The sequence below is a fragment of the Lepisosteus platostomus genome, chromosome 12 (assembly GCF_059453375.1).
Source record: "Lepisosteus platostomus isolate fLepPlt1 chromosome 12, fLepPlt1.hap1, whole genome shotgun sequence".
Classification (NCBI taxonomy): Eukaryota; Metazoa; Chordata; class Actinopteri; order Semionotiformes; family Lepisosteidae; genus Lepisosteus; species Lepisosteus platostomus.
Genome location: NC_142622.1, coordinates 5,311,027 through 5,337,369, shown reverse-complemented (window position 1 = coordinate 5,337,369; position 26,343 = coordinate 5,311,027). Strand labels below are relative to the sequence as shown.

The 26,343-nt window shown below is 41.0% G+C and overlaps 3 protein-coding genes across 7 annotated transcripts; 1 reads left to right on the top strand and 2 right to left on the bottom strand.

The window, feature by feature from the left end:
- The first annotated feature begins 647 nt into the window (after window positions 1-647).
- On the top strand, window positions 648-3,477 carry gatad1 (GATA zinc finger domain containing 1). Of its 2 annotated transcripts, XM_088600590.1 has the most exons (5): window positions 650-1,061; window positions 1,771-1,893; window positions 1,986-2,045; window positions 2,133-2,316; window positions 2,416-3,477. In XM_088600590.1, the coding sequence occupies exons 1-5, from the start codon at window positions 876-878 to the stop codon at window positions 2,604-2,606; spliced, it is 744 nt and encodes a 247-aa protein (XP_088456716.1). In that variant the 5' UTR covers window positions 650-875; the 3' UTR covers window positions 2,607-3,477. The 2 variants fall into 2 exon arrangements, with proteins under 2 accessions (XP_088456717.1, XP_088456716.1); XM_088600591.1 differs by lacking the exon at window positions 1,986-2,045 and having other exon boundaries at window positions 648-1,061.
- On the bottom strand, window positions 3,363-12,245 carry LOC148650921 (protein lifeguard 1). 2 transcript variants are annotated; one of them, XM_088600586.1, is made up of 10 exons: window positions 12,095-12,245; window positions 10,763-11,161; window positions 9,578-9,656; window positions 8,552-8,605; window positions 7,444-7,534; window positions 6,929-6,966; window positions 6,533-6,620; window positions 5,548-5,637; window positions 5,214-5,261; window positions 3,363-3,910 (listed from the first exon to the last, which is right to left on the bottom strand). In XM_088600586.1, exons 2-10 carry the CDS (start codon window positions 11,067-11,069, stop codon window positions 3,761-3,763), a joined length of 945 nt encoding a protein of 314 aa, XP_088456712.1. In that variant the 5' UTR covers window positions 11,070-11,161; window positions 12,095-12,245; the 3' UTR covers window positions 3,363-3,760. The 2 variants fall into 2 exon arrangements, with proteins under 2 accessions (XP_088456712.1, XP_088456711.1); XM_088600585.1 differs by having other exon boundaries at window positions 12,090-12,233.
- Window positions 12,246-13,273: 1,028 nt separating this feature from the next.
- LOC148650920 (putative inactive 1-aminocyclopropane-1-carboxylate synthase-like protein 2) lies at window positions 13,274-23,686 on the bottom strand. 3 transcript variants are annotated; one of them, XM_088600572.1, is made up of 13 exons: window positions 22,448-22,783; window positions 22,093-22,152; window positions 20,625-20,695; window positions 18,996-19,065; window positions 17,862-17,928; window positions 17,662-17,759; window positions 17,501-17,578; window positions 17,254-17,354; window positions 16,647-16,733; window positions 15,805-15,850; window positions 15,567-15,708; window positions 14,292-14,588; window positions 13,274-13,544 (listed from the first exon to the last, which is right to left on the bottom strand). In XM_088600572.1, exons 1-13 carry the CDS (start codon window positions 22,649-22,651, stop codon window positions 13,468-13,470), a joined length of 1,398 nt encoding a protein of 465 aa, XP_088456698.1. In that variant the 5' UTR covers window positions 22,652-22,783; the 3' UTR covers window positions 13,274-13,467. The 3 variants fall into 3 exon arrangements, with proteins under 3 accessions (XP_088456698.1, XP_088456699.1, XP_088456701.1); XM_088600573.1 differs by having other exon boundaries at window positions 18,996-21,040; window positions 22,448-22,781; XM_088600575.1 differs by lacking the exon at window positions 13,274-13,544 and having other exon boundaries at window positions 14,446-14,588; window positions 15,655-15,708; window positions 22,448-23,686.
- Window positions 23,687-26,343: the final 2,657 nt, after the last annotated feature.

Sequence of the window (26,343 nt, the reverse complement as noted above, 5' to 3'; positions counted from 1 at the left end):
TGCCCCAGCATAGGGACGGGACACTATACTGTAAACAGGCGCCGTCCTTCGGATGAGATGTAAAACCGAAGTCCTGACTCTCTGTGGTCATTAAAAATCCCAGGGTGTTTCTCGAAAAGAGTAGGGGTGTAACACTTGGTGTCCTGGACAAATTTCCCATTGGCCCTTCCCAATTATGGCCTCCTAATCCAGGTGGATGCTGCACATTGGTGGTGGTGGAGGGGAGCCCCATTACTTATAAAGCGCTTCGAGTAGAGTGTCCAGAAAAGAGCTATGTAAGTTTAAGCAATTATTATTAATTATAAGGTATAGTTGGATTTCATTTAGTTGCTTCTATTATCAGCACTATGGATATACATTTCTTCTCACCCCATCACCACAATTCATTAGAACCATTATAAAAGGGAAACATTCTCGTCTTCACACTGAAGAGAAATTAGTTTTACGAAATGAGACGATGTCCCCCAGTTCTATCAATTATAACCTAATCGTTGTCTTCACGAAACCTTCTTGGTTTTAACGTTTTGTGATCGGAGCTGATCGGTCCTCCACCCAGCAGAGGGCGGTACACGCAGTTGTCGCTGTCCAGGAGCAGCTGGCGAATGTGACAGATCGAAGAGTTTCCTCGGTGGCTTGAATAGCCAATCGACTCGCTGTTTACGAGCGGAGCTTGAGGTCCTCTTCCGGAGATGAGTTCCTGGGGTCCGCTTTTGTTACGGATGGTCCCCCCCTCCCCACCCCGATCAGATTTAAACTTTAATAAATTACAGAGTGCAGCAGCAGCAGCCCTAGCTCACGCATGTTTTTTTCTAGGAAAAGACTGACGCGCCCGACCCGAAAGCAGCCGAAGTTGCGTCTCGTTTCGCGCCGGGACCATGCCGCTGGGACTGAAGCCCTGCTGCAGCGTTTGCAAAACCAATTCCTCTTCCATGTGGAAGAAGGGGAATCAGGGGGAGATCCTGTGCAACAGCTGTACCGGGAAGAGCGGCGCGTCCACCGGAGGAGCCCCGGGGACCGCGTCTTCTTCCTCGGCACAGCAGAGCAATGGCGGCGGGAAGCAGGTGCGGACGGTACCCAGACGGCAACCTCACTTTTCTGAAGCAGCAAGCGAGCCGCTTTGATTGGTGAAAGGGGCTGCCGCAGTGACGGTCTTATTGAGGCACTACTTTTGTTTGATCGTCTTCTGGAGACCTTTATGCTAGAGGTCTGTCGTAGGCCGAGGGCGTTTTGTTTTCTTGCTGTGTTAAAATGTTGTGTTTTTAGTCCGACGTGCAATCGCCTCTCCTCCTGTCTGGCGTGGCGGAACTGCTTGTTCGGGGGTGGTTTGGTGAGTCGGGAGGGTTTATACCCCCTGAATGCGTTTCTAAAGGTCATGGTCGGAGGACGTTACCTCTGGCACTCCTCTTTTTTGTATCCTGCTGTTGATGGCTTGATGTGCCTCACTTTGCGGCTCTGGAAACATGTCTGTTCCGGGTCATGTCCAGTTCTCAAACCAAAATACCCTTGAGGCAGCGTATGCAAGCAATGTGCCTTTCCAGCCCCTCGGAACTTGTAAAAGCCAAATAATTAATGATGTTCCGGGCTTTATCCCCAAAAAGTCCTTGACATCAAGACATGTGACATGAAATATGACCCTATATATTTTCGAGCTAAATCTCGTCACGAAATGTATGAACTTTGCCTCTTAGTTTTAGGAGACGGGCTTACTCTTGTGCTATATAGGACTCCTAAAGTCTTGTTTTCACTTGATAAGATAATCCTGTTTTTCAGTCTAAACAAGAAATCCACAGGCGCTCAGCGCGGCTGAGAAACACGAAGTACAAGGCTCCGGCGAACGAGAAGAAGGTTTCCACTAAAGGAAAGGGCAGACGGCACATTTTCAAGCTCAAAAATGTAAGCCTTCACCCGCTGTGAGCCAGCATGTGTGAGCAGCTGTCTGATGTAGCGAAAAGTCCAGAAACCCCCATGTCAATTTTTTTTTCCAGCCAATTAAAGCGCCGGAATCGGTGTCTACAATAATCACCTCCGAATCCGTTTTTTACAAGGTAAGCAGTGCGGAAAGCAGCGACTAATGAACGGCACCCGTTGCGAAAGCACCGGCCGCACACTTGCCTTCCCCGTTGTCGTTCCAGGGCGTGTATTACCAGATCGGGGATGTCATCAGGGTGATCGATGAGGAGGACGGGATGCCCTACTACGCCCAGATCCGCGGGTTCGTGCAGGACCAGTACTGCGAGAAGAGCGCCGCTCTGACCTGGCTCATACCCACCCAGACCAGCCCCCGGGACCAGTTCGACCCGGCCACCTACATCGTCGGTGAGTTCGGTGAGGCCGGACTCTGAGAAGCCGGACCGCACAGAACCGCTTCGCGCCCACTGCCCTGTTCTCCCTTTCTTGTTTTGTTTGTTTGTTTAGGGCCAGAAGAGGACCTACCCAGAAAAATGGAGTACCTCGAGTTTGTGTGCCACGCGCCTTCTGAGTATTTTAAGTCCAGGAGCTGTCCCTTCCCCACTATTCCTCTTCGCCCGGAGAAGGGTTACATTTGGACTCATATAGGACCCACGCCTGCAATTGCAATCAAGGAATCTGTTGGGAACAGCCTGTAGTCTGAGTGCAGTGCTGGTTCGGTTTTGATTTTCTGGGCAGTGTGCTCGGAGACTGATAAGAACTCATGAAGTGCGTAGAGCTGACCCGCCCTGTGGAATGGCACTGCGTTTACGGGATGATCTGCAATGTAGGCTCTTCCTATAATCGTCATTAGAAAGCCACCTCTTCCTGGGAAGAGCTGGGTTCATCCACAGTCTTCCTGAAGAACAGCGTGCAGGGTGGGGCTATGGAGGACTACACCTGGCTCCGGACTGCAGTTTCTGGAGAATAATATAGCCAGCATATTTTTAGAAGGTGGGAAGAAACTGGAGTACCTGGAGATCCCCCATGTGAACAGTATTAGTAAATCCGGCATTGAACCCTGAACTCTAGACCTGCAACCATGTTGTCTAGTTGGCATTTGTGTTCTAAATGTCTTGAGAAATTGTGCATTGTGCTGGGAGGAGATAACGTGCTCTTGGCCATAAATTGTCTCTGGAGTCTTGAGTTTGTAAAGGAAAAGAAGGTGATGTGTGAGAAATTTTTCACATATTTCATGTCAACATTTGTTTTGTACATAAAAATATATACTGAAAATGCTCAATTTTTTGGAGTATTTAAAGCCTGTTTTTTTTCCCCAAGGAAAGGGGAAAAAGAGTCGGATGTTGAAACTGATTTGGTTGTTGGTTTCTTACAGCTGTGCTGGATATAGTTCCACTTCAACCAATTGTCAAGCCATACAGCACAGCAAAGTTTAACAGTCACGGTCATTGGGATTGAATGAAAAAATCGTTTACTTTCATTCTTCATAGATGGAACAACATAGGAAAAGTACAATGACATAAGTTATTTAACAAAGGCATTTAAAATAAAAACAACAGTGATCTTGCACTTGGAAGTCTTTTTCCTCATTGTGATTCTTTTGCACAAAAGAATTCTTTTACACATTAGTGAATAATGATAAAGTGACACAGTGGTTTGTTATTCATTGTAAGATCTTATACTGTATTTTTCCACATCATCCTCATTTCAAAGATGGTGTGTAGGAAACATTTTAGAATTTCTAGAACTTCAGTATTTGATTAAAAATGTATTGCACTTCTATAAGAAATGAGTCAGACCTAGTGACTTAATCTTCTATGCAGGAAGGGGAGATTGCTTTTTTTTAAAGAAATTATCGACTTAGCCCAATTAGCTGTAGTATGAAAAGGAAAATGGTAACTATATCCAAGTAGAGGTTCAGAGCAGCAAAGATGTATTCTTCAGGACTGAGGCTGTATTTGTGTTTTCCACCCAACATGAGCTGGGTGTCCATCACCAGATACTGAGGAAGAAAAAAAGGATGGTTATTGTTTAAGGATGATGTTTTTCTAACTTCTTGTTTTAATATACTGCCACAAATGTTGTACAAATTTGGAATGAAAGTACTTAGGCAATGAGTTGGTTTATTCAGAGATGTTTTAGGTGTGCCTGGAAAAGCTGTCTACAAGCAAATGCTGCAATTATGGCTTTACTGTTGTCTTTGATATTTCTGTGGTTCGTAACTGACAATTTGGCTGAAAATAGTTCACAATTTGTCATCCAAAATGTTTTTTCAACAAAAATGTTTTTGACCGCAGAATTAATAATAATAATAATTATAATAATTGCTTACACTTATATAGCGCTTTTCTGGACACTCCACTCAAAGCGCTTTACAGGTAATGGGGACTCCCCTCCACCACCACCAATGTGCAGCATCCACCTGGATGATGCGACGGCAGCCATAGTGCGCCAGAACGCTCACCACACATCAGCTATCAGTGGGGAGGAGAGCAGAGTAATGTAGCCAATTCATAGAGGGGGATTATTAGGAGGCCATGATTAGTAAGGGCCAATTGGAAATTTTGGCCAGGACACCGGGGTTACACCCCTACTCTTTTCGAGAAGCGCCCTGGGATTTTTAATGACCACAGAGAGTCAGGACCTTGGTTTTATGTCTCATCCGAAGGACGGCGCCAGTTTACAGTATAGTGTCCCTGTCACTATACTGGGGCATTAGGACCCACATGGACCGCAGGGTGAGCGCCCCCTGCTGGCCCCACTAACACCTCTTCCAGCAGCAACCTTAGTTTTTCCCATGAGGTCTTCATCCAGGTACTGACCAGGCTCACACCTGCTTAGCTTCAGTGGGTTGCCAGTTGTGAGTTGCAGGGTGATATGGCTGCTGGCGTAGAATTGTGACCATCATTATCTTTGTTAAAATGCCTAGGGTTTTTTTTTCTTATGATTTAATAGTTCACAAAAGAAGTGCAAAAGAAAATATTTGTTGTTTCCTGACAAGTAATTTTACCATTTAAAAAAAAAAAAATTAATCTGTCCAGGCAAGCACTGTACTTTAGGAGTATTTCAAGATTCAGACTGTGCTCTGTGAAGAGGAATTGTGATACTGTGGTCTTTGGCCGATTCAGGGCTTGATTTTGCACTGGAAGAATGACCTAATTTTTATGCTCCCCTGACATGAGCTAAACATTGCTTTCTAAAGCAGAGTTTCTGTGTATTAGTAGTCCCTTATTGTTTCGTGATTGACATTAAGTTTAGGTTTGCCCGCTTATTAAAGAAGAGTAGTTCATGGAACATATACTTACAACTGAAAAGACTAGTGTTCCCACAGCAGCGTACACAATATACAGCCACTGTAATGGGAAAAAATAGAGCATATTATTAGACATAAGTGTACATCTAGAGTGTGGTCTTAAAGGTGAAAACTCACTAATCTTTTTTTTAATAATGAAGTACTGTATACTTATACTGTATACTATATACTTTAACCCAGCCTTCTTAAAACTGGACCATTTAATTTTCAATATGCACATGTATTCAGTCATAAAGTTTGAAAGTAATATTATACAACTTACTAAACAAGGTATTTCTACCTAATTGTAGCTATATAATTTATATATACCTATATATTGTACTTACATTGGTTCGGATAATTGCATATAATAATCCGAAAGATACAAGGGACCAGCCGATAACCCACATGGTTCCAGTTGCTGTAGTGAAGTCCCACTGGAATTACAAAAGGTCCGTTTATCAATATAAATATTTTTGTGCATGAAGCACATTATCAGACTGTAAGTGCTTAAAGTCTTCTCATACTGGGCCCTGGATATAGACTTCATAAACCTTGACGTGCAGGCCTGGGAGATTCGGAGAAGCAGGTGTGCTTGACTTGAGGCTGTTCTTATACAATGTAATGGGGAGTATTTGCAAATCCGGCATTGAACACTGGACCCTAGACCTGCAACCATGTTGTCTAGTTTGCTTTTGTGTTCTAAATGCCTCGAGAATTTGTGCATTGTGTTGGGAGGAGACAACGTGCTCTTGGCCATAATTTGTCTCTTGAGTCTTTAGTTTGTAAAGGAAAGGAAGGTGATGTGTGAGAACATTTTCACATATTTCATGCCGCCATCATTTGTTTTGTACAAAACGTATTTACTGAAAATGCTGTTTTTTGGTGTATTTGAAGTAACTTTGAATTTAGCTATGCATCACATGAGGTTCTGTGGGAAATTCAGGACACTTTGACATTCAATTCATTGTAGAATTATCAGGCCAAGTCATCTCCACCAGCCTTCAGTGCTGGTAGCCTGGTGTTTTGTATGACTGTGCTCTTTGTTGTATTGAGTCCAGAAGCTGTAACAAGTCTTTCTTCATTTCTGTAGCCATCCGTGAGCACAGATGATAATGTATCAGTGGCGTATGACTCATTCAAGCTTCCTGCAAATGTTTCATAAAGCTCCCCGCAAGAGTCTAGTTAACCAAGATGACGTCGGAGCCATGATCTGTTAACCGGTCCCGTTAATCAGAATTCTGGGACATTTCATGTGATCGACGAGTGACGTCACAACAGAGCACGGAAAGAACAACACTGACCCAGGGGTATTTTAACGAGAGCACTTACTTTCGACTGCATTGCAAACACGCTCAGGGAAAAGCATACCAGTGCTGTCGCCCCCACGGCCCACATGACTGCTTCAGCATCAAAGAAACTGGGGAAAAAAACTGTCAGTCATCCTGAGCACAGGCCCTGCTCGTATTCATGTATGCGTTGTGAAGACGGAGTGGAAGGGTTTCTTCCATTCTTTATCTTCAAACGCATTTTGTGGAACAAACGGAATAAAAATGTTTGGATATTTTAGGTTTATATTCAGAAGTTGCTCTTTGGTCTTGCACTTTCTATTCACCTGACATACAAATTCCCTTGACACATTTGCATATTACAAATATGTACATATTCCTTATGTTAGTATCCATGTTAGTTTTAGTTCGTTTTGTTGCTGTGCTGCAGCCTACTTACACTGTCACTGATCCAAGCGTTAAACCTTCTGCAACAGTCTAAAAGAATATTGAAAACCAACTATTAGTACACTTGTTCAGTTTAGAATACATTAGGCATACTTAGATCATGAGTGAAAAACTTTCTGGTTTTCCAAACCAAAAATGCAGAAAGTAGTTTTAAAGGGTAATCTGTAACATGCCCAAGTTACTCGAATGATTACATTTTGATTAAACTGATTATCGGTTACTATATTGTAGATGATCAATTTACTGTGTATAGTAATGTACAAAATTAAAATGAATTATTTTAAAAAAATAAAAAATCCTCTCACTTTGATAAGATAAGATTACTTTATTGGCCATATACAATTTCTTGTATCTTGATCAAAACACCAGTGTTAACTCTCCAAGAAATGTTGTGGTTTTCCCCAAATATGCAACAATGCACTATTACTACAGTAAATCTTTTTACAGTATATAAGCTTTTTTAAAGACCTATACATCATATCAAAACAAAATAGTATGAATACTTACAAACAGTCCAAGGAAAATAAAATTCATTGGGACTTTTCTGCGGACACCAGCACAGCAAGCCAGGACTATAATGAGGACAAATACTGCACAACTGAAACAAAGGGAGTAAATGTAAAAACATGGTCTCCTTAAAATTTAATACATAAACACTTGTACGTGTTCATTTGCTATAAAATTGTCAATTTGTATAATTATGCTTAGCATGTACTGCAGATAGTATATTGGAATAAAAATGTTTATTTAAAACATATGGGACATTCATCTCCCATCTGCCTCGAACATGATCCCTCTGTACTGTATGCAGTTAGAGCCTGATTCGATTACTACTCTGCCAGGATGAACCCCAAATCAGCTCTTTTGAAAGGCCAGGTATTGTGACCACTGTGGTGAAACCAGGATATTGAGATCATTGTAATAGTTATTATTCAGTGTGACCAACAGTAGTGACTGCACCAGGGATCTGAGTCCTGCCCTCAAAAATGTCAGTAAAAAAAAAAAAATCAGTTTTTATTTTTTCACAGCCCTGTCTGCCCTGTCTTTCTCACACTTGAAGAAGACTCCACGGCCTAAACGTTGTGTTTTCTCTCTTCTATTTTCAGCATGGAATAAACCTATTACTTGTTCCTTTGTTCCTTTGCAGCGTATGCATGCTGACGCATGACCTACTATAGAAATCTAAAGAATGATTACCGGCTTAATCATATTAACGTGTTCATGATATCTCTTATTACTTCCAAACTGTCAGTCTGAGACAGGATCAGGTGAGCGTGATTACTTTAGGTCAAGATGTAATTGGCAGAGATCACCTTGATAAATAAGGGTGAATACAATCATAAAATTGGACTGTCGAAACTTGACCCCAAGTGTGGTAACATGTTACCCACTTGTTCTTACAGCAATCTACAGAAAATACCAATAGTTTTATTGCATCTGCATGTAATCAAAAGTTTAACTACAGTCATAAAAATGATTAAACCCCGTTATCTGCTGATGTAACCAAAATAAAACGTCTTTCCTATTCAATACAATAGTTCCATTGGCTAGTGTCGTCAGTTTAATGTACAGCCCGAGTAGTACATTTAAAGTGCTGTAATTTCTCAATACTTACAGACATCCATACGTAAACCAGTACTGCTCCCTCACCCATTTGTTAAGGGTTTTCCTAAGATACAAAAAGTTGAAAATACAGTACAGTAGTATCACTTTATTATTATTATTATTATTATTATTATTATTAGGCTGTTTTTGTTTCCAAAGCAACTCACAGATGTATGTGTTGTACACACAAAACTCACACACTGGGTTTGCAGCCTGGATGAGTAAGACAGGGCTTTCGTCAGCTTGCAGAAGTGAAGCAAGACGGCCTGGTCAGTACTGGGGTGGGAGACTATAAGCAAGGCAGGATGTCCAGTGAGTGGTGCTGTGGGAAGTCTAGGTGTTGCTTTTCCCTCTGAACAGGGATATCTAAACCCATGTCCCAGTGAGGTGGCCCTGCTGTAGAAGGTGCCACCTTTCAGATAAGATGTTAAACCAAAGTCCTTGTTGTTAAATGATCCCTTGGTGCTAAATTCCACCATGAGCTTGCATATTCTAGCTCCCCTACATTTCCCTCTTAAGTGAGCCGGTGAAGTAATTTCACACTCGTTCACTGTCCTGCTTTGTAGTGATCCTTCAAATCGGAGGGAGGTTAAGTGAGTGCGCTCCTACCCATCCAGGGTCACAGGGGAGCCAGAGCCCATCCTGGCAAGCTATGGGCGCAAGGCAGGGTACAAGTGAAAGCAATTATTAATGATTAATTATTAATTACCATCCTCAAAGGGCAGGGCACCAGGTGCGACCTTACACCCCTGGATAGCAAGGATCCAGAACCCTTACCTCTACTCCACACTGTCAACTGATATCGAGAGCTTTTGGGTGCTAAAACACATCAAGTGAACAAAAACAATTATATTTATGATAGAAACATTATATACTATTAGGGAATAACTAACCTGACATTCCCAGGGATATTTTAATGGCGAGATACCTGACCTTTATCGAAGTCTTAGGTACCAGAGAAATCCTGGGACAGCAGTGATTTATTTCAGACACCTTCAATAGGTGATGTTTTCAGAGAAACAAAACCATCTCTTACCAATAGAGAAACATGCAGATGATTCCCACCGTAATTATTAGCTGAACCATCAGGGTTAGATAGACTTTTCTGACAAAAGCTGGAAAACCAGGAAAAAGAGGAAACATTTAATTCGCTTAATAAAGTACAGAAGAATCCATGCAAATATGTAAACAGCAGCATCTTTTAATTTTCATACACTTTATTAAGCTTTGGTACTGTATATATGCTAAAGAGTCACATAGAGACATTTAATTTTTGTACAGGATACCAGACCAAGTAATTAAAGAAAAGATAGTTTAAATGACATGGAAAGGAATGGAACTGTGTGTGAGAATGTTATGTCAAAACAGACAGGGATCAGTATCTTATGGTCATAGGGATTGTAAAAAGAAATTAATCATAAATGTTTTTCAATCTCCCATCAGTAAACCTACAGTATAATAATCTAAAAAAAAACATTTTTTTTTTACAAAATACATAAAAACTGGGGTAGAACGTTGTTTTCATTGCAGGCATTTCCATGTGTATGAAATCTTACTGTAAATTAATAAGGCGGGATTAACTGTGATTTACTATTTTTAAATGTGTGTGACTGCAATACACATTTGTACATTTAAATTGATCCAGAGTGGATGTGATTTAACTTCTGATTTAGTTGGTAGAAGCAAAACTAAAATGAAATGCTTATCTGCACTTTCCTCTTGTCAGTTAATGAATTGATAATTTGTGAGGGTGGGAGCCCATTCAGTATTAAATGCAATCAAATGATGAATTCACAATTGTATAATGTTAACAGTGGTGTTACTACTGTAGCAACATTTTTCACTGTATATACATACAGTAGTATTACTGACGTAATATCCCAAGGAGTAATAAAAGTCACAAATACGACCATATTCTGTGAATGCGTTAAGAATTACAAAGGATGGAAGCAATAATATTTACTGAAGTGAATGCCTAGTCTAAACATTAAATCATCAAACTATTTCAGTTGTTTTACAGTAATGACATAGAAGGAGCTCATTAGCAGACCACTTGAGTGAATATTTTTTTATCCATCCCGGACTTCTCGTGGAGAGGAAAACTTCATCATCTTGTTCTAGGTTAGCCACATTTCAAAAGGAGTCATGTAAATGACACCTCACCTTTTCCCTTCATTACAAGCAAAACAAACAAACACGTTCGACACAGAAACTCTCTCACCTCTTCTGATCCCCTTATCAGAGAAGCAGTTGTCAGAGTCCAGCTCCAAGCCGGCAGTGTACCCCGGGGGGCAGTCAGGCTGGGCCCCCGGAGAGCCTCCCCTGCTGTCAGCTGCGGAAGGGGCTCCATCATAGTCAGGGACCGGGAAAATCACAGCCAGTTTCCCGTGGCCATGGTTACCAGAAGGGGCAGAAGGAGCAGGGTGGCCGTCGTGTGGCACACAGTCTGGATTTGCGGGTCTTGGTATTGTCCATGAGGGAGCGTAATCTGGCGAGTACGGAGGAGGCTCCTTCTGCCCGTTTTCCATTTTATGCAGAAATTTGTCTGGGTCTCTTTTTATTCTCTCAAAAGAACACAGACAATCCTTTTCAATTTCCTGAGGAACAGTACCTTTAAAAACTTGAGGAAAAAAACAACAACACAGGTTTCAGAACTGTTTGTGAATAGTGAACCCCGTGAAAAGCCAATGTACACTCCCATCCAAAACCGAGGCATTTAGCAACAGCCCCTTCGTTTTCTAACTGAAGTTTAGTTTCTGGCCCTGAGACTCAAAAATTGACATTGACTGTCACCTCAAGGTAAATGAAGGGTAATGTGGTCCTGGGTTAGAGAAATAATAACTAGATTCAGTTTAACCCCTTAATCAACCAAATGTCGTGCTATATTTTACAGGATTTCTGAACACAGTAAACAAGGACAACTCCAATAAAACACTATTCATATGAAATATTCACAGTGACCAGATACAGTTTTTAACAGGTAAGATTTCGTTGCCCAAATATCATCGCTCTTTTAAGTTCATTGAAGTCATATGATATTCAGTGAAAGAAAACACATTTTCATACTTCATATTCCATTAGTAAAAACAAATCACATTTTTCCAACACACATGTATTGCGACATGTCTGTGTTGCGTAATTTACAAAGAAAAGCACAGCTTAGTTTCTCCGACAGAGAAGCTATTTTATCTTTGTCACATCAATCAAAAAATGGTCTTGTACAATCCAAAAGGCACAAGGTAATACGTTTTTCTTAAATATACATAGCACCAGTTTCATATTCTCTGTTATTTGTTTGAAAGGCACGATTAGGCCAAAGTCTACTTATTATCTCCCTGTCCTCCAATTAACTGGACTTGGGTCCCATTTAAACAGTGTTTTAGGTTTTTAAGAAAACTAAAATGCTGTGCACTGACACACATCACGGTTGAAAGTGTCAAAAAACCCTGTGAATACAAATTCAGATATTAAGTCCTTTTCCATAGACCTAATCAAGTCTTCACATAGCTAAATCAGAGGCCAAAACAAATAAAAAAGCAGGTGCTTACCTCACCTTATGAATGTATAACAGTGGTAAAGAATGATCTTTGACAACAACAAAAAAAAAGCTAGAAATCCAAATTCAGGCTGTTACTTTGGACAGTACCTGGTACTGAATGACACTGTTTCATCAGGTTACTGTGTATTATATGACTGGCTTCTGTTAAACATTGATAAAGAAGCAGCTATTCAAATAAGGAAACAGTAGGAATTGCACACATTTATGCACATGGAAGTTGCTAAAGAAATTAAGAAATATACAGTGCTGTATTGCAGCTTGATAATATCTACTTTGGGAAGGGAAGCAGAATTGTGATTATTACAATTAAATAAATATTTATGAATGAATACGAACAAAAATTGAAAACCCAAGGTTGCAGGATTGAGCTAAACAGTAAATTTTATTTTAAGGAAGTGACATTTGACATGAACACCTAGCTTGTAAAGTGCAACAGCGATTTCTCAAGGAAATTAAGGTAAAATGAAAGAAAGGTTTCAAGTGAGTCTTGAATCCTTTTGCTTCTTTTCGCCATCAAAATGAGCAATTTTTGTAAGTTATTTTATTGATGAGATGAGAAACAGCAACCTAAAAAAACATAATTTCAAAATATAGTGTGATGAACCAAGCCTTCACCCTCGTGAACGATCCCACAATGCCTCTGCAAGTATGACGCCTGTTTTTTTAGGCATGGTTTCTTGTTTGTATGCTGAACTTTAACAGAAGGACTGGGACCCCGGTTTCATGTATTTTTTTAATCATTGAACTTCATGTAGACAACAGCAACTAATAAAAAGTGTTGAAAGTCATCACAGGCATGGATGCTTATTAATTTGTGCATGGCATGAGCATTTAATTTCATATCAAATCCTGCCTCATATTACATTTGATTGCTGTTTAAACTCGGTTTAGCTGTTTCCAATATGGGCATGTCAAGGATGTAAAATGGCTGCTCATCTTTCTTCACTCATTATTTTCATTTACCTCACTGTAAACCAAAACGTTTTTCTCTTTAACCTCTCTCTCATACAAATAGAAGAAAACACACATACTTTTCTCTTTTTTTGCGAACTAAACTGTAGTACGACAACGTGTCTCTTCCACGTAGACTATCAAACAGATCTCAGAGCCAAGTCTTTGTAGACAATCTATCCTTCCCATGCCCAAAATGTTAAAGAAGAATAAATAAGCCCATTTTGGTTTCTTCATTTATTATTGCATTCATTTGTACTGTCCTATAAATCTACTGTTTGCCAGATTGCCAATCTGCCCAATTAGAAAGTCTCCAAGTGCAACTGAATGTCCATGGCTCCTTCAGCTTGCACTGCACAGATGTGCTCCAGGGTTGTGGTTTGGGTTATGAGCTGCTTTTCCTCTGTATCCTCAAATTAACTTGCGTGGTGGTGGACATACTTCTCAGCTATGATTGCTGGAGCCCCCAAAGCCTTCTTTATTCTGTCAACGCCTGGGGAGAAGGGAACTGTTGGAATACTCAGTTTTCAAGAGCATTTCATTGCTATAAAAACTGCAATGCTGCAATGCCCTGATAGAAGGATCAAAGAACAATTTCCCTTGGACAGAACATTCAACATACTGCTCATTAAAAATCTGGTTTAATTGCTCAGTGCCTTCCACTCACAGTCACATTGCACACACTGAACAAGACTATGCAGTGCTAAGCACAATACATCACAGGGTCTAAGACTGGCTGTATCTCCCAACAGTCTGACATTTGAAATCTTGACTCTCGCTGTGCCTTAACTTCAGGAAAACCCCAGTGCAGTGCAACAGCCCCCGTTGGCCCCTATAGCCACAAGCCGGATGGGATGAACACTGGACAGGACCCCAGTCCATCACAATGGGCGGACAGACACACACTCACACCAGGGCCAATTTTCCCAGAAGTCAATTAACCTATTTGGATGTCTTTAGACTGTGGGAGGAAGCAGAAGCACCCAGGGAAAACCCACACAAACACAGAGGAGAATATACAAAATCCACACAGGGGTCCGGAAAAGACCCCAGCACTGCAAAGCAGCAATGCTAACTACAGTACTGCCATACTGCCCCAAGGGTTTTAATATACAGCATTGTGCATTTAGTTACCCATAAATCTAGAAAAAGACTAGGGTGCAATTGGTAAAATCTCAGGTAAAGATACAATGGAGATGGAAAATGAGTACATAAATCAAGGTGGTATTACAGTACTTACCTATCTTAATGTTTTCAACTGTGTCCGAAAAGACCACTCTAAACCAACCAGGCTCACAAGAGCTGAAGACCTGTCCAGGGCTAATGAACACTTTCTCATGAATCAGCCTCCACCACAAGTCCATCTCTGCCTCAAAGGACTGTTCCTTTAAGAATGATCTCAGATCAGCCCAAACAAAGAAGCCAGCAGAGCTTTTAAGAACTGAGACGCCAATGTCTTGCAGTCCTTTAACTAGAATTGCCCTGGACTCCAAGAGTCGCCTTCTGTTGGAGGGCAGAAATGTTGTGTTTATCCAGTCTAGATTAAAAAAAACACATGGAGGTTTGCATTCATATACCGTACGTTAACCAATAACAAGAACCATAAAAAACAGGGGTTAAAAAATAAAGAAAACTTTGGTGATAGACAACACCATTGGTAGCACTAAACCATGCCTTATACTGAAGTTGTCTTAGTTTTTAGTCGAGTCCTACAGTGACAGATTGACTTGCTCATTTTTAATATTTATGTTTTAAATAACATACCAATTACCATAACAGAACACTCACCTATTAAAGTGCAGTTTTTTGCCATGTTTTTTTAGAACTAAGTAGATGACATTGCGATTATTCAGCATTTCTCTTTAAGCTTTATGTACTATATATCTTATATACTCAAAACTGCTCTCTGTTTTTTTACTATTTTAGAAAATGTTTGTTTCACTGGATTTCAGAATTGACCTGCAAATACAGAGTTCAGGGCAACAGATACCACGTCGAATCACAGGTGTTGGAATAAACATAAATTTAAAAATATCAGTGAGACTTTTGGGGGAGATGTTAAGTCATTAATTCTAACCTCCCTATCAGCGATTTTCATTTAAGAGAAACAAAAAGTTCAACATATGTGTCCACATGCAAAAATCAATGCCTCCATTTTGACTTGTAAGACGTAGTAGCAATTATACTAATTATAATTAATAATTGCTTACACTTATATACCGCTTTTCTGGACACTCCACTCAAAGCGCTTTACAGGTAATGGGGATCCCCTCCACCACCACCAGTGTGCAGCCCCACCTGGATGATGCGACGGCAGCCATAGTGCGCCAGAACGCTCCCCACACACCAGCTCTCAGTGGGGAGGAGAGCAGAGTAATGAAGCCAATTCAGAGATGGGGATTATTAGGAGGCCATGATTGGGAAGGGCCAATGGGAAATGATGGTCAGATCAAGTTGATCTGAAGAGAAAGGAGGCTCTGAGAGTGAGGAAGGGGGCAAGACGGCTGCTCGGCACCTCTGTCCTGAAGAAGGTGGGTAAGCAGCTGCTGGGTCGGGCCAGCGCAGCTGTGAAAACTAGCCAACCGGATCAGAGCCCTGCGCACCTCCTGGTTCCTGGTGTGGACAGTTCCCACCCGAAGCCCAGCCAGTGCAAAATCCTGCAGTACAGAAACCGCACAACACAGATTGGATCAGCCTGCGGTATTAACCCACCCCCCAGAGTATAAGCCTGGCAGGCATCTGTCCATCCTTACTTTGCTAAATCCCCACAGCACATGTGTTCGCTCTGGATCAGGTAAGCTGAAAGAAAAGGAAACATACTGTACACGGTGACATGAGCAGTGCTTCTGCTGTCCTCTCTGGTGTGTCACGTCGTCTCCTGTACATATCTTATTACACGCCGGCTCCCAGACCTGCAGCTGAGGGTCACATGCACTCTGGCTCATTGCTTCACCCCGCCTAAACATGCTCATGAAAGTTACCTGAATTAGTGCTGCCTGCGCACAAGTGGAAAACAAATGAAAAAATGTAAAAGAGACACTTACTGGCTCAGGAGAGCTGAGCTGGAATTGAACTGGGTCCTTCAGGACAGGAGCTAATAATAATAATTATAATTGCTTACACTTACATAGCGCTTTTCTGGACACTCCACTCAAAGTGCTTTACAGGTAATAGGGACTCCCCTACACCACCACCAATGTGCAGCATCCACCAGTTAAGACCTGTTATGTGCTTCAGGCTTACCCTGTATTTTGTCAAGTTGGCTATTAGGCCAGAAAACAGGCTTAAATATTTTTAAAGCTTAAAAGCAGAGAGAGAAGGGCAGGAGCTGAAAGCTACAATGACTAAAGGTTTGAATGGTTCTTTGATGTTTTTTTTTACAAAATGTTATCACAGTTTCCCTGTGTAAACTGCAAAATTCAATCGTCATAGGTGTCTATTAACAGGTGGTAATAATAATACAATTATAATTTTAAAATACAGAAATCAGAATTTCCCAACACAATTCTCTTTGCGTGATTGGAATTATGCAGAGTTATGACATCCACCAAAGCAGTATACTGTTCTATTCTTGAAAAAAGTTGGGGGTTTTTACCTTTCGAAGCTATGAATGCTTGTGAAGGCTTTTCCATCATATACTGATAACATGTATATCTCATCAACAATTACATGTAGCTTATACCTGCGAGCAAGCAGAAGGAAACAGCAAAATTATGTTTTTTTACATTTTTTATTCTCCTTATTAATATATCAATACTTTTTATTCATTTATGAATCCAACTTTTAAAATCAATCTATTTTCTATTGTAGTTATAAACCACACACATTTTATCAAGATTATACCTTCTTTCTAAAACATCATGAGAAAGCTGTACATTTTGTAATTATGAGCTTCCTAATTGAAATCCACTGAAAAGCTGTAACTAGTAAATCCTTTCAGTAATTTCAGTCGTCAAGAAAGTTGTAACTGGAAGATACAGACAACAGATGGCAGGCATGACCTGTGTTTTGAAATTAATTTATTTTCTTTTATGGCGTTATAGTTCTTGCTGTCTGATCTACTATAAATGACAGATGATATATTAGAAGCTGTACCATTAGAACAAACACGATCTTCTCAGAAAATGCTGTGCTTCCATCATGCTTTTCTTTAAGATGAGTTATTTTAAGAAGCTAACAACAGGCTGTGTTGGACCTCTGACCTGTGTGCAAACTCCAGGCAGTCCATCAGTACTTCAGCTGGGTAAACCACCCCTAAAGGATTGTGAGGGTTCGTCAGGATTAAACCTCTGACTCTGATGCCCTGAGAAAGACAGGGAGCCAACATAGGAAAACGGCATGATGAAACGCTCCGCACAGCCTTGTCAAGGTTACACTGCCACAGTTTCAAACTGGCCAATCGGTCAAAACGGCAAAAACACAGAAGCAATCTAAAAAGGCACTGATTACCTTCTTTGTGGCCTCAGACATGGCATCTTCTAGCTTATCGACTGCCAGCATGAGTGGATATCCTGTACCTCTGGAAATCTGCAATGCAATTCACAAATACAGCTTGCAACCAGAGTCCTGCTTGCCAGGCCACAGTGCGTTATACAGTATATCTGGCTAACCTTACTGTCCAGTGGAACAGGAACTGGGTTCACTTCTCCATACAGCCACGTGTATGTAGCTATACCCCCATAGTAAGGTGAGGGAATCAGGTAGCCATCTAAACAAAAAAAAAACGGGAGAATTTCCAAGGATTCTGTGAGGTCCAGGCTGGCAGTATAAGAACTGTGTATTGTTCTCTGCCAGTGTATTGCACACCTACCTCCAGGCTCCATCAACACAGTGGTCAGGGCAGCAAGAGCAGAGGTGCACCCATTAAGGACAACAATCTGTAAAAACAATTCCCACAGGTCACACAAAATCAAACTTGCCACAAAGCTGATACACTGGACAGGGCTATCAAGAGTCAAGTTAATTGTGGCCTGAGAAATGATACCCAACACCCTGATTTATGTAGTGTATATGAATGCACATCAGCATAGGGACAGACAGATCACAGCAGGATTTCAGACTCCAGTCTTCAACACTATAGGCAAGAGAGTTAGTTACTGTACCTAACATAGCCAGCAGCTATATCACCCTCCAACTCACAACTGGCGATCCACTGGAGCTGTGAGCCTGCTCAGTACCTGGATGAGAGACCTCCTGGGGAAAAACTAAGGTTGCTGCTGGAAGCGGTGTTAGTGGGGCCAGTAGGGGACGCTCATCCTACAGTACAGTCTGTGTGGGTCCTAATGCCCCAGACACTATAATCTAAAAAGGTGCCGTCCTACAGATGAGACGCAAAACCGAGGTCCTGGCTCTCTGTGGTCATTAAAAATCCCAGGGCGTTTCTCGAAAAGAGTAGGGGTGTCATCCTGGCATCCTGGCCAAAGTTCTCCATTGGCCCTTAACAATCATGGCCTCCTAATAAACCCCATCTCTGAACTGGCTTCATCACTCTCCTCCCCACTGGGAGATGGTGTGTGGGGAGCTTAAGGGTGTATTGTGGCTGCTGTCGCATCATCCAGGTGGGGCTGCACATTGGTGTTGGTGGAGGGGAGTCCCCATTACCTGTAAAGCACTTTGAGTGGAGTGTCCAGAAAAGCGCTATATAAATGTAAGGAATTATTATTATTATCATCATTATTTTATTATTATTAATAATAATAATAATAATAATAATAATAATAATAATAATAATAATAATAATAGGACCTGTTTAAATAGATAAGGGGAAAACTGAATATGTAAATGTAGCAGAAATAGGTAGGTACTTTATTAATCCCATGCGGGAAATCCAAGATAGAACAAAGCTAGATAGAAATTCAAAATAGAAAAAATGTCGTGATTTCCCTCACATGCTTCAACAAAGAATCCTTAACTATCAGTAAACAGGAAAATCAAATGTTCTTACATGCTCGGGGTTTAGTGGAGTCGGAGCTCTGCAATATTCGGTGAGAAAGTTTGCCGTCTCTTCCCGGAAACTGAAGAGCAGAACGCAGTAAAGAGAATAAATGAAACAGACAGACAGTACATAGCAGGCCAGCATGTACCCCACAGAAGAAAGTGTTGGAAACAACTGCACCATCAACAAATACGAACATAATCAAACAGGCTTTTAAAGAATTGGATTTACAATATTATTACACAATACGTTATCAATAAACCCTTAATTAAAACGGCTTTCTGACACAAGCTGCATTTTGCCATATATTCCAATCCATAAACTGGGGGAAAAGAAGGAAACTTGTACAGATAACATGCTAATCGGGCCTTTTCTCTTCAATGCTCGGAAACACAAACTCGAGAAAACACAAGTGTTTTTTTTTTTACCACGTACATTGAATGTATTATGTAGATACACAAGTAAAACTCCGATCTCCGATGGTGACCCCCCCAGTCTCGGTACAGATTTGCCAGGTGACCCCTCCTCGGCCCTGTCTCGGGGTTGCAGGATTTAGGAGGCAGGCAATGAGTTTCAGCAAGTGGTAACACCCGGGACACCAGCCCACTTGCCGAACAATATGATTGATCAAGCACAATCACACTTTTTATGAGCTTATAATTGTTTTGAAGAAACGTTATTTTAGAACCGCATTCTTTTAAAGAATTGTATACATTGCGGTAATAAAGTTAATTTTCTTAAAATGTCTTACGGCGGGCTGCTCGATTGCGGGCTAACAACTGCTGTCACTTTGCTTTGAATAAGCGGGGCAACTTCTAAAAAAAAGAAAACGTTAACAGGCGACATCAGAAAAAATCTGTAAATAAAATAAGAGTTGGTGTTTGGGTGGAACCGTTCAGTTACCTTTTATTTTAAAAGAAATATTTTAAAATCATCGCAATTTGGGTAAATCTTAGGCAGTTTGTTGCAGCTTTTCTGGTAAATTAACTGTAAAGATTATGGGGAAAAGAAGGAAACGCAGCCGATGCATTTTTCATGTATACCATTCAAATGATAAAAAAATAGAGAGAATTCTGTCGCTCAAACTTGGAAGAAGTGGGGATGTAACATGAAATACCACGCCTCGGACTGGGCGTCGCCTTCGAGTTTGTATTTTTTTGCCGTTTGGCTTCTATCTGTGACACATTTCGTGGACATCTAATCTAATCTTCTGGTCTGCTTATGGTGCTCTAGTCGGACATTGTGGTGTACAAGTGCAGTCCTACAGAATCTACTGCAAAAAAACCTAGATCGACAAATGTACCACATGCAAGAAAAAAAAACAGACGATAGTCAAAAAGGGTTTTTTATTTGATCTTTTCCAAATGAAGTGTTTCTGTCTAATCACTACTTACCGTGACTTTTTTTTTTACAGTAAGTACAGTACAGTTACAGCTACAGTTATAGCACATAACACGAACTACTAAAAGAAACAAAATAACCCTGCTCGTCTCGTTTACCGGACAGGACGGGACTTCTCCGCAGTTACACATCTGGTATAACACAGCCTCCAAGGAGGTATACGTCCGCCAAAGGGAAACAGATCCAGCAAGCAAATCTCCATACATCATAACAGCAATGTAATCAGTGTGATCTTACCCACGCAGCCCCTGTAGGTCAGAATACTGCAGCAATTCTGGCGTCAGGCAGTTCGCTTGAGCCCTAGACAGCTAAAAGTCGAAAGCAAAACTTTTGGTCATGCGTGCGTTTACCGGAGCTCTTTGATAGGAGCACTTATTATTATTTGAATCACAATGACAACTGTTGCAAGTATTGCTAGCTCAATATACAGCATATAGCGCCGTCCCGACTTTAGACGTAGCTTGTGCAGGACCTGTGCTGTTCATTCGCTCTTCTCCGCCGTGATCTCTGGGGCTCCCTCTAGAGGAACCTCTAGCAACAACACCTCTGAATGCGCAAGAGCCGTCTCGATCGCAATATACTGTACTGCTGTGTACTTCGAGACGTGCGACAGAAAGAAATTATCTGCAACGACAGACAGTCACCGCCCATGGCTGGTGAAGACAAGGGACCGATCACTCACCTTGCTTTGGATAAACAATATTCAAGCTGAATTTATAAAAAAATATATTCTAGATTTCAAGACAATGCTGTATTTTACATCTGTATGCATAAATCTAGAAGTATTTTAGGCATGTGTATTTTTTGCATAGGAAAGTATATTATGTGGCCGAAGTTTACAATGTTTAAAGCAACATCAACACCTGGAAGGATATCCGCAGAAACAGTGTCTCCTGTTTAGACTACTCTAGAAAACCTTTTTTCTAACCTAATTTCTGTTGCCACTAAGGATCTCAGTACCCTTTCTGTGATGAAAATTATGGACAAGACCTTAGAACCATGGTAAGGCTCAGCACTGTTGAACTGCAAATGTCAGCAGGACATTCTGTGTCGGTGTTGCAAGACAGAGACCTCGTGTTAGACGACAGAGTGTCTAACATCATGATTATGTAATGCTGAATGCCTTCGAATTTAGTCTGCCACAACAACAGCTTCATTTATACTGTATATTCTTTGTGAGCTTTGGGGGATAACATTGGAAGACAGAAAATATTTTTTTTGCAAAGGATCTTTTACTCTTGGCTTTGAATTTTCTTAAAACATTTTAAGAACATTAAAACTGACATTACATAAGCATAAAGAACGTTTTGTTTAAATGCAAAGTGAAAAACATATCTTTAAAATTTAAACTTACCACAAATACATGCATATAAGCAAGATAAACATTAAATCTTTTTCTCGTTAACCTTAAACTCTTAGCCATGTTGTAGATAACATTTTATACATTTAAATCAGGCAAACATCACAAAATTCAGAATGCATATTATACATATTCAGGACTATTCATCTTAAAGCCATACTTGTAGTAAAAGACTGGACTACTTAGTGCATCGCTAGGTTTTTATTTAATGATTACATCTCCATTTTAAAAAGTTTACCATCTGTGATTATATACACATTTTGAGCTACAGAAGCCTTCAATAAATGCTGCACATAAAAACAAACTGCAGGAAGTTTAAATTAGAAGAAAAAGCAGGGTACTTACTCTTTCTTCAAGAATATCATAGCATAATTTGTTTTCACTGTTACCAAAGTTCAGAATTCCCTGAAAGAGACATCACTTCAAATAAATGGAAGAAATTAATATCGCATTTGATCTAGTCAGACCTCTCTTTTCCTACAGGCCTCACGCTTTTTGCTTTTTTTGCTTAAAAACATTTTTTTTAAATTTGATTTCAATCCAAATATCTAATAGATGTATCTTATTAAATTAAAACCAAAGCCTACATTTACTTGCATGTAAAAATGCTTATGTTATAGACAGTAGTCAAAATTAAAATAACAAAGGCATTTTTTTTTTCATCACACCTGTACAGCAACAAGATTCTACTTTACGTTACCTGAGGATTGTTTTCTTTGTTGAAGGGATCTTTAATGTACATGTCAAAACCAGTCCTATGGACTCCCCTGTATGCCGCAATACGTGCTCCACGAGACGACAAATTGCTCTCCATGACAGAATTGAAGGTGACGACCACAGAGTGATACAATACATACAAAATAAGAAACGTAGCACTGAACTCGGTTGACACCGACTGCAGCATTAAAAACTGAAGAACTGTGCACTTTACAGACAACAAGAAGTTCAAGAGCCGGTTACCCAACCCCTAGGTTAGACACCTAAGGAAGTGCCTAACGTGACAAAACGAGGATTTTTTCTTTCTCCTAGCGCCTAACATGACAAAACGAGGAATTTTTCTTTCTTCTAGCCCAGTGGTTCTCAAACCAAAGCATCCAAGTACCACCTACAAGTCATCTTCTCATAGGAACCCCAGAAATTCTCAATGACCAACATGAGCTCGCCTGTCACACACTCACACACACATATAATACATAACAATAAACTTTATTTGATATAGCGCCTTTAAAGGTGGCTTCTCAAAGCCCTTTACAGAAAAAAAAAACAGGAACAACACCAAATAAAAATAAATAATAAAAAGGCACCATTTCAGTGAGAGGGGTGAGCCTGTTTAGTCGAGCAAAGCAGATGTGAATTCATTTTTTGAGCCTTGATACAATTCACAACAGAGTCTAACAGAGTCTTTAAATCGTCAGGCATTTTCTTGACGGCAAAGGTCTCGCGGTGGATGTTGCAATGTGTCGCTTCATTTCTGGAGCAACCTCTCCAATTCGTGCAACTACACCGCTGTGTCGGCTTGTCATCGCTCTGGCACCGTCTGTACAAACTCCGACACATTTTATCCAGTGGAGGCCATTCTCTTCGATAAATTCATTCAGAAACTGAAATATGTGCTCTCCTGTAGTTCCTGTTGGTAGCGGTTTACAGAACAGAAAGTCCTCACGGGACATGCTCTCAAACTCATATCTAACGTAAACGAGCGAATTGGCCAAATCGACTACAGACTCATCTAATTGCAGTGAAAAACATCTGCTCATCTTAACGCGCGCTGTCAGCGTACTTTTGATATCATCCGATATCATCATCAATAATTCTATGAGTGACTGCGTCTTTCAGAGGGGGCAGCAGGTCGAGCTGTTTAGCAGCTTTTTCTCCACACATAATACGTGTGTTAGCTCTTTTGCCAGCGGCAAAAAAGGTTCTTCAAACATTGTGTGGGGCTTACCTGCTTTAGCAATCCGCAAGCTTGTATTTTTCCCCGTTACCGTTTCAGGAGTCCGTCTCAGAAGTTAAAAGAAGTTTTTATTTCATGTGCATGGGAGCGAAACACAGAGACGCTCGGTGTACTTTTCTCAAATTAACCTAGAACAGTTCTTAAATATTTTTCTGTTCTCTATCACGCTTTCCTGTGCTCACAAGATTACCAGCGTTCGTAGCACGCATTTCTACGCATTCCTGTGTTTACAGCTCCAAAATTGTTCCAAAATCACGCACATTCTCCTACCTCTCTGTTTGCTGGAGATACGGTTTTTTAAATATAATTGGTCACTTACAGTACGTTCATAGCACGCATTCCCATAGAATGGTATAGAATTACATTGTAGCTGTGTCCACTCCAGTGTTAGGGCGCGCTGTATCGTAGTACGTGAGCTGCGTATTCGACACGTATTAAAATAGAAAATATGAAAACCCGTCCCGATTTTTCAGCGCACACAACAAAGTTCCAGGGTCATATGATGTACCAGCTCGCGTACCACAGTTTGAGAACCACTGCTCTAGGCAGTGTGTAAATGAATGCCCCTTCCTCATTTCATGCTCACTAACACGAGGGCTTGGTTTATTGAGGTTTAGAGACGCGGTTTGTGTTTGCACGCACACTCGGCATACTGCATGTACTGTACTGTACTCGTCACAAACTGGTTCTGCAGTCCGTGTTGGGTGTTGGGTTTTGTAGTAGTACACCCTACGAGAAGCGGGAAGAACGGAATGAGACGAGAGGCGTAGTACGGGGAAAACACACAGGGTGTGTTGAATGGTGCACTAAAGTAAACCATGAGAGTTCGTGAGAAAGTGAACGGGGAAACAAACAGCAGCACCCCAATCCGAGCAGGTCCAAAACAGGGCCGGGGCACAGTCCACGAGTCCATGTCCGAAAGACGTGAGGGTGAAAATCGCCGAAAGGGGAGGTCCTCCAGACCCCCGGCTCAGAAGCGAGAAATGTCGGGGGTGAGACCTCTGCCCCTCAGGTTCCCGGCCGTGGCGCGACCTGGTGCAAGGCACACCTGGAACACATATGAACAATCACAGGGAACTATTGACAGGAGTACACGGAGCGCACTCTAGGGGTGGGATATCGACCGTGACGCGGGACTTTGCAGTGCTCGCCAACAGCGGCACCGCTGATCTCGCACAAGGTGTGGACCGAGCATGGAACAATTGCCGTAATTAATGAATTAATTATGAATAACAGTTTATGCATGCACATAATATCGACAAATACTGAGCAGGGAGGCATTTAACGTGCTAGTGGTAGGTCTAAAAAGTGCAAACTTTACCTTGTTTAAGTGAACCTTAAGTAATGGAAACCCGAATTCAGACATTGTCCCTTCTATACCTTGCATACTTTATAGAGAGGGATATAAAACCAATATCGTGTTTTTAATGGACCCCAGCAGGTTAATGATGGCGCACCACGAAGATAGAGTCGTAATGTATTACAGTGATAGGAGGACGGTACAAATAGCAGATCAAAGGGTTCAGGGATAAGACATTTCGGACCAGGCATGTACTGTATTACATGCCGAATACTTTGACGGTTTCAATACTTTGACAGTACATTTTATCTCCCAATTTTCCGGGTAAGTTTGCCCAGCCACGGTCCGGTGAATTAAGGACATTTTAACTTGTAATATTCCGAATCCTTGTTTTCAGCAATTTTATTGTTTAGTTAGGACAGGGTAGTGGAGTGTAACGAGATTACGTCCGTGAAAAAAATTGCTGGTGTGTTATTGTAAGCCTGCCGGGGCGATATTGTTTTTAATGTTATTAATCCGCTTGCCATGCATTGTGATGTACTGTAGACGTGCACTACATTGCTGAGGTGAAAATACACAAATATTCATTAACTTCACTAATGTTTATTTATTGATAATCATTCCTTTAAAGGCAGTTTGAGTTGCCTGTGTAAAGCTGTGGTTATCAGGTCTGCTGGGTTTTGCTCCAGCCTGCTTCTCGATAACAAGCTCATTGATTTAATTTATTATTTGCGACGGGCGTGTACATTCTCTTCAGCTTTGAAAAGGGTTTATGGGGGTTGTTGAGCCAGTTCCTGACTTTCTCTCATTCAGGTGCGCGGAAATGTAATGTATCCGCTTCATGCCTTAAACACCGTGGTTCTCAATCCGGACACCCGAGACCTGTTTTTCTTCTCAGTTCTCGGTTATTTTATTTTGTATGTGAAATAAAATCCCGAATTCGTGACTAGAAACAAAATGCAAATACAGTCGACTCGCGGTTTAGGAATTTTGAGTAGCGCGTAAAGCCAATTTCGCGTCAAGGCAAATTTTACCATATAACCCCCCCACTAACCTCTGAGGGTAATACAAAATATTACAATAAGTGTAAAAACAGTACATAAAGTAAATGAGGTGACTATAGAGGCTTATGAACCCGCTTTCGTAGGCGTGTTTGACGAATTGTTCAGAGAATAAAGCATTTTTGTTTCAATATTGCTTATTTTCAACTGAAACAACTTCAATAAGCTTCAATAATCTAAGGTGGGTTGGATGGTGACAGCAGGTGTGCAAGTGTTTGACAAGCAAGATCATTCTCACCCGTGTCTCTTCGTCATTAGGTGCTCAGCTATAAAGAGCTTAT